The sequence below is a fragment of the Augochlora pura genome, chromosome 4 (assembly GCF_028453695.1).
Source record: "Augochlora pura isolate Apur16 chromosome 4, APUR_v2.2.1, whole genome shotgun sequence".
In the NCBI taxonomy this organism is placed as follows: domain Eukaryota; kingdom Metazoa; phylum Arthropoda; class Insecta; order Hymenoptera; family Halictidae; genus Augochlora; species Augochlora pura.
This window is the reverse complement of record NC_135775.1, coordinates 2,910,881-2,923,468: the sequence shown is the minus strand read 5'-3', so window position 1 is coordinate 2,923,468 and position 12,588 is coordinate 2,910,881. Positions and strand designations below refer to the sequence as shown.

Below are 12,588 nucleotides of genomic sequence, written 5' to 3'. Positions count from 1 at the left end.
ATTTGCTGGTCCCCTGAACGTCGTTATACCTACTCTCGCCTCGGCTCGGCGCCGCCACTTTTCCACGTTTTCCACGTTTTCCCGCCTAAGTGTTTCGTTCTGTTTGCCCGTTTTGTTGTCGGCCCTCCCTCCCCCTCCTCCCCCTCTCCTCTCCTCTCCGGTCACCGGCTCGCGCCGTAGAGAACGGCCGCCGGTTACGTCGAACGTTGCCGCGACGGGGAAACTTTGCGATCCCGGCGTTCACCCCTTTTCCCCAATTCTTCCCGCGCGCGTCTCTTCGCCGGCGCCGGGCTTGTTGCGTCTGCTACACCTACAAATTCACCGAACTCGAGGTATTCCTCTTTCGCGCAGAATCGCGCGTTCGGTTCGTTGGTCGACACGTTTTCCCGTGCAACCCTTTTCGTTCTACGTTACGGCGACGTCGGACGATTTCGACGACCCGTTTCAACGACGCGAAAACTCGCGGACGAAATTTTCGGAGCGGGAATTTCTCGTCAAGTTTTCTTCCTTTTTCCGCCCCGGAATCAAAAATGCGCGCGCGCGTAGAATCCGCGGTCTAATTTTGCTACATTTTCCACGCGAACGGATTTCGGCCGCGTTTCTTGTTCGACCGTGTTCCACGTGCTTTTATCAGGACTTTTTATCCGGTTTAATACGTGCCCCCGCAAAAATTCGTCGAATTTCGTATACGATTATAAAGCAATCCTCTTGTAATCCCCCGTATGCGCGCATGTGTAATGGGGTAATTATGGTTTGCGCGATGTTATGGGTTAGAGTAGAACAGCGGCCGGTTTTATTAGGGTCGAACTACCACCATGATAATTTATCCTTTGTTCCGAGTAGGTTTATTGTTAGTAGAAGTAGCATTATTATTATTATTATTATTATTAATATTACTATTATTATTATTATTATTATGGTTGTTAGTATTAATATTGTTAGGTCAACAGTAGCGTATAAAATTCTCCAGGTTCCACAAAATGGAAACGCTGTAAGTCTGAACAAATATTACGGATTTCCATATATTTCGACTCCGACTTTAAAGGGTTAAAACAGCTAACATTGTCCAGATCCTTGGACCGCGTCGATTCTCGCCGAGTCTCTACCGGCCACTCAGCCATCGAATTCCTTATTTCCTTGGATTTTCTTTGCGCCAGACCCGGATGGAAATCAGAATCCAGCTGAAAACAGAACCATCAAGACACTCGAGTTCTCGCGAAGTACTTAATGGCTTCATTGTCTGCGCAGAATTACCGGGCTTTATATTTCCTTCGAGTTATACCAACCGGCGTCTATTAAATCGAAAATACTTCTCTTCGACGAAGAAAACCCCCCGCGCGCGCGCGCCAAGGTTTACGGCGAGCAGACATTCTGTGTTATACAATCGCGTCTTTATCAATGCGCGCATACTTAACTGCCGTAGCCCGCGTTTGATATTCTCCTCCTCCCTTTTAATCGTTCCGAGCGGAGGACGGTCTTTGTGTTGTATCTTATCCGCGAACGACTCTGTAACGGTCCTCCTAAAGGATCCTCCCGGTTTGTTAGATAAATCAATAAGCGAATTAAGAAAGAAATGAAAGGAATCGATTTAAATCGATGGAAAATTTACTTAATCGAACTATCGCTAACCCTGGCGAGCGCCGGGTCAATGTGGACCCAGATTTATTATATGTAAATTCTAAAAATTATATGTAAAAATGACAGTCCAATGCGGGTATTAATAATTTATATCGATGCTGGAGAAAGTTTGAATCAATGAAAGATTCGGGCGTAAACGCTAGCCAGTCGTAAACGCTAAAAAAATGTCCGGCGTCGAAAGGTTAACACGCGGAGCGGCGTGATACGCTATCGCCGACGTATGAAACGCGTCGGCGGGACGTTCGCGGCCGGCTCGCAACAAAAAAAAAATCGTTATTAAAACCATCGGAGTCGGGATAGTTCGCGTAAACCCAATTATGAACTCGACACGGCCAATTTCATTCGGTTCTCCCCGTCGGCGGGCGGGCTACGGGGGAAAAAAATATTTGAAACGGCGCGGCCCGCGCCACCGTATCTCATGCCGCGGCGGTGTAATTTTAAACCGTTTCGCGATTGCGATCCGCGGCCGATATACACGATATGGTTCAACAATTGGAGCGCCCCCGCGTAAATTGCATCGTCGTTCCGGCTACTAGCCCCCCGCGCTTTTCTGCCGCCGCGATGCCGGACCGGAAGTGAACGATTCGCGAGAGCCGATATATAAAAAGGGACAGATAATAAGAGGATTCGTTTACGACGCGTCGTAAAGGCCGAACGGTTACCAGCTGCGGACCTCGTAAATATCAGTCGGCGGTGTCGGCCCCGGCTCATGAATTTATGGACTGGTCCGCTGCGCGATACCCTTGATAAGAATCGGCAAGTGACCAGCCATCGCAGCTCGTATTCCGTGCTGCGCGAATCTGGCGACCGGTTCGTTCCCCTCGACGTCGCCGCGTCGTAACGCGAGACAGCGAGAAACGAAGACGAAATTCGTACGGCTTTTACTGCGTCCGCGACTGTTTCGATTCGCGAGCGATTTTACGGCCGCCGGTGTTGGACGTGTCGACTGGCGTACTGCGAACGGCGGACGGCTTATTTTCGAGACGCCGTTTCGATCTCGGTTAATTTGTGACGGATCGTTAATATAAGTTCGCACGTGTCGCTAATTCGATACCGAGACATTTGAAAGGGGAATATCATTTGGAGACGCTTTAGAGGATGAAGTAGGTTTCTGAGATAGGGTAGTAACGTGGAACAGCGCCATGTTGAATTATATACGATATAGATATGTGTTATAACGAATGAAACGAAGTATTAGCTTGGAAACTATGAAACGGGCGCTTTTGTCTAGTCTGTATACGGCTGCGACGCCCGTTTCATAGTTTCCAACCTAATACTTTGTCTCTGTTGAATAGAGCGCTGTTACTTCATTGTTTAACACCTTGCCGTGATATTTTCACCAGAGTTACAAGGATGAGCGCTTTTTCTACTGTAATAATTTTTTGGAAGAAAATGGAAAAATATTTATTGCGTTCATCTGCATTGAATTAAATGATTAAATACCGGTGACGAGAGGACAAACTTTTATTCCGGCTTAATAACATTTATATCTAACAAGATATTTTCAAAATATCATCGAAATACTATCGTCAAAATACGGCAAGGGGTTAATTATTTATTTCACGGTTAACATTCAACTATAGAGAAACTCTGATCGCTGCGACGATGAAACAAATCACTCGCAAGGAACTAAAAAGACTTCTTAAATCGATGAAATCGTCGACGGATTTTCGATCGATTCCAACGACGTCGATGCATTTCTAATCGATTCCAACGTGGTCTCTGGTCTCGTCACCGTGTCTCCGGCAATCCTAAATCCTCGAAGGGTTCGCAGAAATTTCGAGAACGATTGGAGTAGCAAGGGAATCACTGCGGCGGACGCCCGTAGGCGGCGAACGCGGTCGAGAGGGCGAATTTTCGAATAAAGCGGAACGGATAATCCGGTTACTATACAAACAACCGCGAGACAAAATCGTCCTTAATTATATGCTAACGACCGATCTCGGGACGTCGACGTCGGAAGGGTGGGTTAGGTTAGGGTAGGAGGAGAGAGGGTTTTGACTTTGGACGGCCGCTCGCAGTCGGTCGGGGCCCCGGCCAAGTTTTCCGGCGCGGGGCGCGGCGTCACCGCGCCGACAGCCTCAATTAACGAGAGTCCTTTTAATTAATTTCTATTATTAGCCGCGTCGACGGCGCCCGCGAAAAAGGAGCCGATGGTAAACCAACGGGGGAGACCCTTTCCTGGAAAAGGGAACGGAGCCCCGGGGCGGTCTGCGAACTCGGAAAGAAGTTAGGGGGACGCCGCGCGCGCGCGCGCCTCGCCGTCGATGCTTCCCGGTTTCAGCAACATTGGACTCGCGACGGCCGAACGGTGGATTTATCATTATGCATTTATGCAGATCGGAATTAATATTCCGGCGATCCATCCTTATCCCCGCGTCTTCTTCGATCGTCGACCGTCTACGCGGAGTTAGGAGACTTTGGGCTTAGCCGCCTTCGAAGTTCGGGGAAGCCAATGCACTCGGCGGTGAACTAATTCTTGATTGGACGATGAGGGTTTAACCTAAACAATTTTTAGTTTAATTGTGGGAGTATCAAAACTGGTCTCTGAATTTTTCTTTTTATGATTCCTAATATTATAAATATATTTTTAGATATGCTCTTTTATTGATATATAAATACCGTTTGCTCAGACGCCATAAAAATGTCTTCAATGTCCCATGAACATCCTAGAGACGTCTTACAGACATCTTAAAAATATCCTAGAGACGTCTTAGAGACACCCTAAAAATATCCTATAGACGTCTTAGAGACATCTTAAAAATGTCCTAGAAACGTCATAGAGACATCTTAAAAATATCCTAGAGACGTCTTACAGACATCCTAGAAATATCCTATAGACGTCTTAGAGACATCTTAAAATCCTAGGACATCCTAGAAATATCCTAAAAATATCCTCGAAACATCCAAAAAAAAGTGCTATGCCACAAATCAATACATCCTTAAAACCTTTTTCTTAACACAAAATGTCCCGTTTAAAATGAAGATTTCGCCAAAACAACATCCTCGCATGGAAGAGTGGCGGCAGCGGAGCGATTACGTCGCCATGAATCCGTAGCGTTGTTATCGAGCCGTGTTCCCCCCGGGCTACGGCGGGTGCCACGGCACGCCGACAACAAAGCGTCTCGCATTTATTAGAGTCAACAATTTCGCCGGCTGCGGAACGGATTAGCGGTACATCCGGTAGGAACAAATTACCCTCTCTGTCTTGGACGCGTTTCCCCTCTTGTACAGCGTCTTCTGCGCCGTTGCTGTTCCATCGCGTCCGCGTTCGAGCAACTCGCGGTTGCACGAGTTCGTTGCACGAGGGGGGAGGGGGAGATCGGTTCGGCGACCGACGCGGCCTATCTTATCCCCGGCGCGATTCGATTATTAAGAGGAAAGGGTTTATCGTCGGATGGATGGAAAGAGGTTGAAGTAAGGGAAGAGGAGGAACGACGAAAGCGGGATGGAAAGAGAGAGAGATGGAGAGATGAAGAGAGAAGGGGAAAGATAGAAAGGGAGTGGAAGAGAAAGAGAGGGGCATAAAGGGGGTGGAAGAGAAAGAGGGGTCCCGGGGAATCGACAAATAAGGTCGATCAATCGCGGGCGAACTGGCGGCGAGTCCCCCGACGGGGAGGAACAAATTCGCTCCCATCGCTTATCATTTCTTGGCGATTACTCGGCGCCCGGATTAGCCGTGCATTGTTTCGCGAGAGGAAACAAATTAGCCGGTTCACGGGGGCGGAACGCGGCCCGTGTTCCGCCGCCGCGGGTAGAGGGGCCGTTCCTCTCGTGTCGGGAATACGGGAACACCAGGAGGGGGGAGGGAGTGGGGAGGGAACGCTCCAACGGTTCTGATCGTTCGTCAGGATTACTTTAGCTTCTGCCGAGGTGCTTCTCGGAGAGTAGCGCGGCGGCAGCCCGCGCGGCGAAGAGGAAACGCCGAGAGAGGAGACTCGCACAGACCGGCGCCCCGGCTACCGCTTTTGCTACCCGGCGGGAAGCTTCGCGGAGGAATCATTTAACCGGGGGGGAAAGAGTTAGAGACGATGGGCGAGGACGGGTGGTAAAGGGTGAGAGAGAGGGAGAGAGGAGGGGTGCCGGAGGAAGCGAGGAGACGCCTGGTAATTATTTTACCGGCACAGTCGAAGGGACAAGGGAGGCACCCTCTACCCTTTCCTTCCACCTAGTTCTTCTTCTTCCGCTACCTCCTGCTACCTTCTCCTTTATCTGGCCCTCTCGCGCCCGACCGTCGTCTCTTCAGCCCCTTCTGCCCGGCTCGATGCTAATTCTTACTAATTGGTTGCATTACTCTCGTTTCATTCACCTGCGCGGTCGCTTCCTTTCCTTCGCGCGCGCACACACACACACACACAGCCTGTTTCCACGATTACTCTCGCTTCCTTCCGTCCGTCTTCCGCTCGACGAGAGCCTCCCCTCCCCTCCCCTCCCCCCACCGGCTGCGTTGCACAGTCAGCGATTGATTCCGGATGAGTCGACTCGCTGTTTTCCCCGGCGTTCCCCGATAACAGCCATCGGGCCCGTCTTTCTTTCCCGACCCTAATCCGTTCCCCTCTCGTACCCGCGGACTTAATTCGCTCGGGGGAAAATTCAGTTGACACTTCGGATAGGATGGAGAGAAGCGGAATCGACGGTAATTGTTCGCCACGAAACGCGGGGTGGTTTTCGTCGGTGCTCGGATTCGTAATAACCCGACGACGACGGTTGAATAAACCGCGGATTAGGCGGGTCGAGGCGCTCGCGAACAAATCTACGCGACTTATTATACAGTTATATATATATAATATGTTAATAAATTAATCATTATAGACTCATATATATAATATCTTAATAAATGAATTATTATAGACTTATATATATAATATATTAATAAATTAATTATTATAGACTTATATATATATAATATCTTAATAAATTAATTATTACATACTTATATATATATAATATATTAATAAATTAATTATTACATACTTATATATATAATATATTAATAAATTAATTATTACATACTTATATATATAATACAGTCGGGATCTCTCTTCGATCACCCGGTTTTAACGACTCGACGGACAACGACGGACATGACGATGGTGAACGTTGCCGATGGTAATTGGCACAGGTGTTCATCGACGCGCCGAATTAGACGTGGATCGCGTCGAATTTCTTAGCAAAACCTGACGGTGCACGAATAAAGCGCGCGGTCGGATTGATCGAACGCGGTTAGAATAATTCACGAGCTAACACGGTTTTCGGCGCATCTGCGACCGAGAGGAACGACCCCGTGCACGAACGGCGGCCGAAGTCGCGGGTGTCGTTTCCTGTCAGAATCCGTCACGTGTCCGTCGAGGAATTCGCGAGCTATCGCTAAATTTGACGATCCCGGCGAAATAGAATATGCTAGACGACCGACCTCCCGCGATCAGTTAGCGCGGCGATCATGGCGCGAGAGGTTCTTCAGCGTCTAAATATCTGCTCACTGGCTTTGATCGTGTCTGCTTTTCATAGTAAGTTCACTCATTTGAATTAGGCTGGCTGGCGGCGTTACTGCGAGATGAACAATTGCAGTGCTTTTTATTTCTGAAAAAATTAATTGTATATTTATCGCGTAATTTTTCTAAAATATATAGAAAGTATTAAATTTTCTAAAATATATATATTATCACGCGAGATATCTTAAATTTTTATATTCAAAAATAAGCTAAAGAAAATGAACTGGAAGTATACTTAACTCTGTATGTATAGTTTGAGTCATTAAAGCTTTTAATTAAAAATAGAGAAAAATAAAATGAGTCAAAAATATACAGAAGAAACCAAAGTAAAGGCACGGTAATTGGACATCCCACAGTAACTGGGTCCGCTGTCTTATCCCAGAAAAGAAAGTAAACTCACAATAATATAAAATAATAATAATCTTCTGAAATGAGTTACGTCAACGAAACCAGTATAGATCGGAAACGGATACGCCCTATCGGTTAATTAGGAAGGGGCGAGAGATACTAGCTACGACGAGTTTTCTTGCAGGGGCGAGTTCCACGGCGGCGTCGCCGGTCGATTGCACGAGATTCGATATCGCCGAGCTCGAGGACTATTTGTCAAAAGTCCGTCCCGGGGACCCGGCCTGGACCGATACGATGATTGGCAAGTTCGCGTCGACGTCGACCGAGCCGCCCTTTGGCGCTTTGAAGTCCGACTGGCCGAGACTGTTGCTCCTGCAAAGGGCGCAACCCGAGGGCTCGATTTTAAGAGAGAAACTGGGTCGTCTTTTCAGAATTCTAGCGGTCGCTTACTCCGAGACCGTGGCACCCTCCGATATCACGGAGCCCGTCTTTTCAACCGGCAACCGGTACGTACCGTATCAACGTCAGAAAAATGTACAAGATGTTCGAGGGTTTTGCCGGACGATATCACCGGTGAAATTTCTCGGTTATGTTTTTATGTTGGCGAAAATTCCTTTAGTTATTAATCGTGGAACGACCACCGTCTGTTGCGAGTAGTATTACGGGGTTGCGAGCCGGAATCATGTCTTGATAATTAAAGTATTGTATATAAATATCATACATTGATATTATATATTATAAACGTAATTATATATATAATATAAATTATATATTAATTTTTTTAATACTAGTGCAAGTGTCGCCACGATTTGACGACAATTTCGTTACTATATAAGAACATAATATATAATATTATATAATATTTTATTAGAAATATAATAGGATAATAGTAGAAAAATTTTTGAAGACAGAAAAGCAATGCAAATTTATAAAAGCAATTTTTATTCGTTCCTTTATAAAATATGATACAAATTAGGAGGGTGAAGCACGTCGCAGTGCTTTAATATTTAGTAACAAAATTGCAAAGAAATTAAAAATCTTGCGAGATAATATCTTAAATCTAACTATCATATTGTTGATTTTATTGCAACAGTTGGGATGCTATTACTGATGACAGCACAGTACATTTCGTAGACTCTACAAAGACGAGTAAAATCATCGAAAATTCAACCCCCATCACCGCGTTACCAGACCTTAAAGAATCGAGACACACGACTGAAATTGGGCAAACTACTCTTGCAACTTCCAATGGAACGAAATCGTACATCAGGTCTGATTTATCTACATTTATGGACACCGTTGCACCCACCCCTTTCGATGCAACCACCTTCGCAACGATCGCTGTATCCACAACGCAGACACCAAGTAATCAGAACAGCACGCATAGTTTTAACATCTTCGACAAGAACGACGATCCAGGTACGAACACCATCTACGAAGACCCTCCCCTAACATATAAGTCAAGAGCGCAAGAAATAAATGGTGCAAAATTCGCGACTCCGCCCTTTGATGCAACGATCGCGACGTTCGCGACGCGATCATCAGAAAACACCACCGAAGCGGAGAGAAGCCCCGTCGACGTAAAAGTCGCGGCAGCCGACGAGAAGTCCTCGGCCGATCCGCCTAACAAGCGCCAAGGTATAAAGATGACAGGAGAGGGAGACGGAAGCCGGGACGATCATTTCCGCGGAGGCGAGCAGATCGGCGGTTTTGTCGCGGGCAAATCGAGCGTCGCCGGGGTAGTCGCTCGGCCAATTACGTCGCCGGTATCAGAGACCGATACACCGTTTACGCCGGTCGGCAGCGATTTTTCATCGAGCCGGGATCCCGGACCGGGAACTACGAGCGTCGAGCTGGCAGAAGGGATAAAGGAATTGGATTCCGTTCGGAAGGCGGGCGCTGAAATTGCGGGAGCCGATCCGGGCCGCGCGGGGGCCGGGGGGGATGATTCCGGTGCAGTTTATGCGGCCGTGAATTCCGAAGATCAAGAGAATACGGCCGGCGGCCGGGTGGTGGGGTATCGCGTGAATACAAGTGACCCGGAGATGTTGCCTGTAAAAACCACGAGCGGACCGAGTCGCGTTCATACTGATAGAATTCGGGGGAACGAGGTACCCGGCACGGACGACGACGACTTCCGCGGCCGGCTGCCGGTTTACCGGGAAGACGGCGGCCACGCGGCTCCAGGGACCAGTCCGCGGACCGTGCAGAACTCCGACGTCTACGGGGGCCAGATAAGGAAACCGTCGTCGATTTCGGACATCGAATTTTCGAGCAGCACCGTGATCCCACGAGTGGCTGGCTCGGCTATCCCGAGTGACCGGCCAGATCAGTGGCGAGATAACTGGCGCCGAACCGGCCCGATCAAGTCCAAGAAACGCGGAAGCTTGAATACGAATCTCGAGAAAACCTTCCGATGGTTTTACAATGTCGGCGGGGATCGCGACAGGTAAAGCCGAGTTTACAGCTTCTCGATGATTCGCCGGCGAATCCAGTTCTTTCACTTGTTCGATTGTTGCAGCAAGCAGCGAGGGATTCGCGTCGAGTGCAACGGAACGGCCACGGGGATTGACCAGCAGAGTTAATTACCATGGGGTAGAAGATTATTAACTATTTCTTTTTTGCTAAACATCTTTATCGTACGTGATAATGCAAATTTTGTTATTTGAGTTACTATTATCGACCTGTTGAAATAAACATTTTGCTTTCGACTGCCGAAGCACTGTTAAAAAATTTTGTATCATGTTCCTAAACAATTTTTACATTGTCCGATAAATTTAAAGAACCGTATTAATGTTAAGTGCGTAAGATTACAATTTCGTATAATCAAAAACGCGACAAAATTTCTGTGCCACACGATTCTATCTATTTCCTGAAATCCTGTGCCCCAAAGAGTTAAACAACCCGTTCGAATTCCTTTCCCATAGGATTTTCCATGGTCGCCCAGATAATCGCGTCGTCTTGCGCGGCGTCCGCGTAAACGCTGGCCGAGTGCCACGAGCAGCGGAGCAGTCGGTCCGCGAAATCCTTCGAGTTCCGCGAGAGATTTTTATTGTTACGAGGCCTATTGCCGAGGACAAAGGGCGGCCCGTCTATTTACAAGTACCCCATCCCCTCCCACGGAAAGAGAAAGCGAAGCAACGGGGTAGCAATAGGCCGCGGAGCCAGTTGCAGTTGCTGTAGCGCAGACACGCGATCGTTTTGGTTCCGCAGTCATTCAACGGAGCCTCTTCTCTCCACTGTTTCCCGTAACAACCGAGCCACCGTGCTATCGCTTTAATCGTTTCAACGCTACTCTGCCGTGTCCTCCTCGGTCTTTTGTTCGCACGGGGCTCGAATTAATGCAGACTTTTCCCCGTTCGGCGAATTAGTCGTTTGCGAGAAAAAAGAAAACTGAGGGGAAAAAAGACGAGGGGAAGATACTCGGCCACGCTCGTTACACTGAAATTAACGAACCGCGACGGATTAGTTTTGTTCTTCCGGCGACGGATGATCGGATTGACGACCGACAAATTTGCAATATTCGCGACGGAAGTGTGCTACGAGGACCGGGCTATTGTTAAGGATTATTGAAAAGGAAAACGTTTGGATTTGAGTATTGAGTCGATTTGCTATAGTATCAGGATCCATAATTGCATTCGTGTTGTCTAATCGCCACTGTCACGAACGCGTCGAACTCGCAGTCTGGTAATAAGTCACTCTCAAACGTTCCATGTTATCGTTATCTTTATTATCATCATGATCATCATTAATATTAATATTAATATTCTTTATCATTATTGTTACCACCAACGTCATCCTCGTTCTCGTCCTCGCCCATCATGATCATCATCACTCATCGTTCACATCATCATCATCATCACCATCATCGTCAGCATCATAATCGTTATTATTATCATTACTATTATAATCTTTTTGCTCCACAAATATACTCGCGCGCCTTATCTATTTATACGTGTCTAAATTTGTATCATTTGTTGGTTGTTTGTTTGTTTGTTTATTTGTTTGTTTGTTTGTTTGTCTGAAACCCTGAGACTATGATTCTACCTCGACGGCGAATCGATAAAACGTACACAAAGGAAATGCTCGTTAAAAGTCGTGGACAATACAACCTAATGACCTTTAGGATCCGTAAAAATATTTCTCTTTCTGGCCCTTTGTTCGCAATGATCGCGCGACACACAACGACGGAAATACATGTAAATCGTATCTCCAGCGTTTCATTCGTGGAACATAGGTAACATTATGCCCGCGACCGTCTGCGTCTCTGTCGATACGATCTGGTCGCAACAGATCTCGCGCCGGCTCTATCGAAGGTAATACAGAAACAACGCGGCACGGTTTTCCAAGCGGTGTCCTCGACTATCGAATATTTTTCGACCGCATACCGGTAATTCTGACGATTACAATTTTTAAACTGTTTTCTTTTTCCTGTTCACGCGAGTCTTTTTATTGCACATATTCCTAACATCGTCGAAAGAACGACTACGAAAATCATTCGTATATGGACCAGGAAACAAATATTTGCTAGCAAACGAAAGGAAATTGAACGTTCGAGGAGCCGGAGGTACAAAAAAAAAAATACGGAAACGAAGTGAAAACTGAAAAAAGTACATGCCGACCGATCGATCGACGGAAACAGTGCACCTCGGTCGCGTGTCTCCTAATATTATTGCACTCTAAAAACATTTTACACGACTATTCCGCAGAAACTGCCGGGCGCCGGCCGGCTCGGCGGCTCCGTCGGTAGAATTTCAACGTTTAATCACAATAAAAATATCATTTCATCATATTATATCTACAACCATATTCATCCATTAAACAGCCCTTGTCCAACGACGATCAACTATTTTTTTTTTCCATATTCCGTTAGCCAATAGGCTCTGGTCGCGTCGAACACCACGTTTGAACACGAGTTTGAACACTTATCCTTTATCGCTTTCAGTTTCTGAGAACCTAAATTTTTGAACGTAGTCGCACCTCCAACATTCGGCATTCGTTGACTTTAACGAAACGATCGTAGAGGCTCTACAAAATACATTATAAACATTTGAACAGTGTCTATGCCCTGTACACGCTTACAGTTTCATTCAATTGCATTTAAATGTTC

General features: G+C 46.8%; 1 protein-coding gene across 1 annotated transcript; it reads left to right on the top strand.

Annotated features, from left to right (window-relative positions):
- Positions 1 to 7,078: 7,078 nt before the first annotated feature.
- LOC144468341 (uncharacterized) lies at positions 7,079 to 10,063 on the top strand. Its single transcript, XM_078177752.1, has 4 exons — positions 7,079 to 7,145; positions 7,663 to 7,984; positions 8,572 to 9,927; positions 10,000 to 10,063. The coding sequence occupies exons 1-4, from the start codon at positions 7,079 to 7,081 to the stop codon at positions 10,061 to 10,063; spliced, it is 1,809 nt and encodes a 602-aa protein (XP_078033878.1).
- Positions 10,064 to 12,588: the final 2,525 nt, after the last annotated feature.

Coding starts and splice junctions, on each gene's coding strand:
- LOC144468341 (XM_078177752.1), top strand. CDS start 7,079: ATGGCGCGAGAGGTTCTTCAGCGTCTAAATATCTGCTCACTGGCTTTG. Junction 7,146..7,662: donor GATCGTGTCTGCTTTTCATA/GTAAGTTCACTC, acceptor GTTTTCTTGCAG/GGGCGAGTTCCACGGCGGCG. Junction 7,985..8,571: donor GTCTTTTCAACCGGCAACCG/GTACGTACCGTA, acceptor TTATTGCAACAG/TTGGGATGCTATTACTGATG.